This window comes from Etheostoma cragini, chromosome 16, assembly GCF_013103735.1.
Source record: "Etheostoma cragini isolate CJK2018 chromosome 16, CSU_Ecrag_1.0, whole genome shotgun sequence".
NCBI classification, from domain to species: Eukaryota; Metazoa; Chordata; class Actinopteri; order Perciformes; family Percidae; genus Etheostoma; species Etheostoma cragini.
Window position 1 is genome coordinate 23,747,640 of NC_048422.1, and position 5,211 is coordinate 23,752,850.

General features: G+C 44.6%; 1 protein-coding gene across 4 annotated transcripts in view; it reads left to right on the forward strand.

Annotated features, from left to right (window-relative positions):
- Nucleotides 1-5,211, forward strand: part of scarb1 (scavenger receptor class B, member 1) — a 23,247-nt gene that overhangs the window by 5,910 nt on the left and 12,126 nt on the right. For all 4 annotated transcript variants that reach the window (XM_034896695.1, XM_034896694.1, XM_034896697.1 and 1 more), the window contains exons 4-8: nt 443-646; nt 2,510-2,605; nt 2,684-2,799; nt 2,900-3,066; nt 3,912-4,030. In XM_034896695.1, coding sequence (XP_034752586.1) covers nt 443-646; nt 2,510-2,605; nt 2,684-2,799; nt 2,900-3,066; nt 3,912-4,030 — 702 coding nt within the window. The remainder of the gene's footprint in view (nt 1-442; nt 647-2,509; nt 2,606-2,683; nt 2,800-2,899; nt 3,067-3,911; nt 4,031-5,211) is intronic.

Sequence of the window (5,211 nt, forward strand, 5' to 3'; positions counted from 1 at the left end):
TATATATATATATATATATATATATATATATATACAGTGTGTATATATTGGTGTGTATATATTGGTGTGTATATTTTGTTTTGTATGTGTAAGCACAGTGTGAGCAACGATGCTCCAAAGAACAATTCCTCGTATGTGTCCTCATACCTGGCAAATAAAGCTGGTTCTGGTTCTGGTTCTGGTTCTGGTTCTGATCCCGGCTGTGATTGGCTGTCTAACGTTACACATCGTAAAGACGCGCAGTAGGAACTACGTCACACAGAGATGGGCTCACGAAGTAGAAGCTGAGAAATGCATCAAACGATACGCACCGTATTGTTGTAGTTTATTTTTATTTGATAAAATTGGTGTAGAAAAAGTAGTAATATTTAGGAACCGGGCTCAAAGTCCCAGTATCGGTCCTGGTATTGGTACCCGTGCCCACTCCCATCTGTGTTTCCAGGGTGCCTCCGTCATGATGGAGAAAGTGCCCCTCCCGCTGCGGTTTATGATGAGCGCCACCTTCAAGACTTTCAAGGAGGGCCCGTTCCTGACCAAGCCCGTGGGGGAGCTGATGTGGGGCTACGACAGCGGTCTGGTGGATTTCCTCAACAAATACCTGCCCGGCATGCTGCCCACATCGGGGAAGTTTGGACTCTTTGCTGATGTGAGTGTTTAAAACTGACTGTCCGATCTCCACAGCGCTGTGGAGGAAGGTCTGGCTACACCACTCGCTTCTTTAAACCAATCACATTTAGGGCTGCACGGCATGAGGGAAAATGTGCATTAACGTTGTTGAATATCGCGATAACAATATCACTTACCGCGATAATTCAACAGATATTAAAGTGTGCTCAGTTCTGCTGCTTTCAGTATTCTGCTAAAACAAAACGATCTGCTTGTTGAATTACAAACAAATGAAAGGAAATCATTTCCATCATTCTTCTACGGACCAATTGCACATTGAATTGAATACAAAAGGCAGCATTATTTAAAACAACAACCAATGAGCTACATTATGAAGGGCATTTTCTACTAATATTTTCTAACAAGTAACCTAAAAAAAAATCTCTGAGTGCCTTTTGGAGTGTGTTCATTGCGCCGGGTGATATTCCCATGACGATAAACACAAAACATAAGGTATATTGTGCACCCCGGGTCGTCTTGGGTGGCGCTGAGCTCCGGACGCAGTGACTGTGGAGCATTAGAAAACACCACATCCAATATTAAATGAAGTTAACTGTTCACACAGTACAGTAGCGTGAGCTATTTCAATCAGCTGATACCCGGTTACACCTGATTATCTCTTACCAGGGTATCTCTGTGTGTACTCCGTCCGCAGCAATCCCCACAATCAGTCCCAAAACGTCCCAGTCAGAGAGGAAACACCCTAAACTACAGAGAAACCTGTAGGGGACCCGACCAATATATCGGCCGATAATATCGGTCGCGCTCTAGTGTCTGTGTGGGTGTCTTTTTGTATGTGTGTTACATGTTTTATGCGTCTTCATGTGTGTTGTTTGTGCTGAGGAACACGAAAAGAAGATGTGTTGAAGTGATTATCCCGATGGGACAATAAAGCCTCTCTGTCTATCTATATAATTGCCAATGACCTTTCTGATGATAAGGATATCTATAGGCAGTGTCGGAAGCTGTATGCTCAAGAAAACATGTTGGGTAGTAAGTTCAGCATGTGCTCTGTACCTGTGGAAATCTCCCACTTTAGAGCGTACAGTATAGTACACCTTTGTATGCGACCTACCTGTGGTGTCGTTATAAGCAAGGCAGCATAATGAGAGCATGAGGCGGCTGAGAGCTCCAAGAAGCTCCAGTGAAGCCAGATGTTAGTCCGCGTTGGGGTGCCTACCTGTTCTGCTGTTCTATGTAACCTGACGTATAGATTCATGTGCAGGGTATCTGAGTCAGAAAATGACTTAATCACTGTTTTGGCTGTCAGATTCTCCTCCAGACTCTGGAACCCTATTTTAGATATTCCCTCATCCTGCCAAAAACCGATTTATCTTTGTTTTGAAGAATAACTTTTCACAACGATGTACAAATAGGGCGGCGAATCATTCCGAAATGTTCATACCTCTATGATACCGGTTCTTGAACCAATATCCATTTTTACAAAAATTATTGATATTTTTTTTAGCTCGTGTAGTCAAACCTCTCAAAGTACAACAACACGGGGCAACAAATCTTCTTTTCTTTGAAAACAGACACTTAATTTATCATTAAAGGAAAAAAATCAAATAAACGTTATTTTTGCTGACTTTCACAGACCTTACGAGCACATATTATAGTGTCACTAAAATAAAAAATGTAAGATATACATTCTGAGTTCACTAAAAGACCATCAGGAAGGCCCCGTCCCATTTCTCTGCCCTGGTAACACAGATGCTGCATTCAGGTGGTCGAACAAATATTACATGGCGGCTGAAAGTTATATCTTATTGTGATATGGATCCCCCTGGGTCTGAAATACAAGTTTATATACACCCCTTTATCTCTATGCCTTTCTATTTAGTTCAACAACTCCAACACGGGCCTGTTCACCATCCACACCGGTAAAGACGACATCAGGAAAGTCCACAAAGTGGACTCGTGGAACGGCCTGACGGAGGTGAGATGCCTTCAGGTTTGATTATGTTGCAGCATGTTCTTCACGCCGAGCTGACCTGACTGTCGTCTCTGTTGGCAGCTGAACTACTGGAGGACTCCTCAGTGCAACATGATCAATGGAACAGCTGGACAGATGTGGCCTCCCTTCATGACCAGAGAGAGCACGTTGCCTTTCTACAGCCCCGACGCCTGCAGGTGCGAGTGTCTCCAACTCCTTTCTCCTTTCTTTTATCGCACAATTCTTTCTGGGTGCTTATGGAAAAAACCCTGTTTTTTTATATTTATGTTTTCTCAGATCCCTGGAGCTTGTTTACCAGCGTGACGGGAAGATGAAGGGTATCCCTCTGTATCGATATGTTGCACCCAAGACTCTGTTCGCCAACGGGACGGATTACGCTCCCAACGAAGGCTTCTGCCCCTGCAGGCAGTCGGGTCTGCTGAACGTCAGCAGCTGTCGACACAGTGAGTTAACGGGGGTCACGTATACGGGACAATACGGCATCTTCTTCATTATGGGAATTGTGGTCCTATTGTGGACCTTATTCACCGCAGACATTTTGACTTTTTTTAAATGTATTTAACCTTTTATTTAACCAGAAAGTCCCTTGAGATTGAAATCTCTTTTCTGAAGGAGACCAGTTACAATTAAAACAGAAATACAGCAGAGTCAACACAGACAAACAAGCATCACACACAGAGGACAGGAACAGGTCACGTGTGGCAGTTACATTTTTGAGTTACACAGCATTTTAACATGACCTTAAAATCATTTAATGGGACGAGATGATCATTCAGATGGAGCAAGTTTTGAGAAGCCAAGACCATGGAGCAAAGTAAGAGAAGCCTTTCTTCCCCCAGCTCAGTAAAAACCCTTGGGTCCTTGGATCTGTCATAGTAGGAAAAGCCCAGCTGAAACTGATAACCTTAATAATGGCTCAGTTCCAATCCGTGTCCTGGTTGAGATATTTCAGTGAGTCAGCATGCACAACACCAGGGTCTCTTCTAAGTGGAATGCAGCCATCATTAATGGTTTTGAATGCACCTGTGCTTTTCCTTCTATGACATGTCAACATGTCTGCTTATAAAAAGGTCATTTGAAAATAGACCATAAAGCATGGGATGCTTTAGGACCTGTCAATCAGCACAGAGGCTGTGGACATTAAAACCAGACCTGAACATGTTTTTGGGGTTCTTGGGTGTAGGAATTAATAGCGCTACAGCAATACATTGTTTTCCTTCTTTGTGCGATACAAGAGTTGATACGCGGGTGTGTAATAATTTCACACTTTCTCTTTTTCGATTTACAGACTCTCCAGTCTTCATCTCTCATCCTCACTTCTTCAATGCTGATCCTGTGCTGCTGGACTACGTGCTGGGCCTTAATCCCACAGAAGACGAGCACGGCCTCTTCATAGACATCCACCCTGTGAGTAGACACACACACACACACACACACACACACACCTGTCCACCTGATCCTCCTGATGGCCGTTGTGGAGTAATTGCTGGCGAATACGTCTGCGATGGGCGAAGAAGTTGTGAAAGCGTTGACGTGGCCCAACGTGTTGAGATAAATATAACGTTGATGTCATGTTCACGTTATTACCATACAGTATGTGTATCTTCTAGACCAGTGATTCCTAAAGTGGGGGTCGGGACCCACAGTGGGGTCGCGAGCCAGAGAGAGGGGGGTCCCAAGTTGATTTCCAGAAATAAAATTAAAATTTAAAAATAGCATATGTTAGCCATGATTTTAACTCAAGATAAAACTGTTGTGTTATTTTGTGTTGTCAATATGCTCGTGTTTGGATACGCTCATAGTGCGTGCGCCGTTGCGCGCAATGTTTATATACGTTTATAGTGGGGGGGGGTCGCAAGTCACTTGCACCGTTACTTTGGGGGTCGTGGGCTGAAAGTTTTGGAAACGCCTGTTCTAGAGCAGATACAGATAAATAACACTCGAAAAGCTTAAAGACAAAACGTGCACACACAGTCGGACTTCCTGTTGAATCCCCGCGCACGTCAACTGCATGACAATAACTACCGATACAGCTCTTCTAGGCCTATCAAAAAAATAACTAACACCAACCCGACCCCCTTTCTGACGGGGACGTGAGTCCATCATGTCCTCCTATGGTCCCTTCATAGTGTGTTGTACTCATTGGGACGGAGTTGCGTGCAGTCATAGAAAGCTGTTGGTTAAAAGTAGACGTCTGCCTTCCCCAAACAAAGCTAACGCTGATGCACAGATGGTTTTTGCTCATTTGCTAAATATAAGATCGTTAGGGTCCCAGTGGCATCCAGGAAAGAACACTGAGTAACAACAAGTAGAATATACAGAATGTACCGCTCGTGTGAGCAGAAGAAGTAAAATTATATCCATCCATCTTTGACCACTTATCCGGTTTCGGGTCGCGGGGGCAGCAAGTCCAGCAGGGGACCCCAGACTTCCCTCTACGGAGCCACATCAACCAGCTCCGACTGGGGGATCCCGAGGCGTTCCCAGGCCAGGTTGGGGAACATAATCTGTCCACCTAGTCCTGGGTCTTCCCCGAGGCCTCCTCCCAGCTGGACGTCCCTCCACCTAGTCCTGGTTCTTCCCCGAGG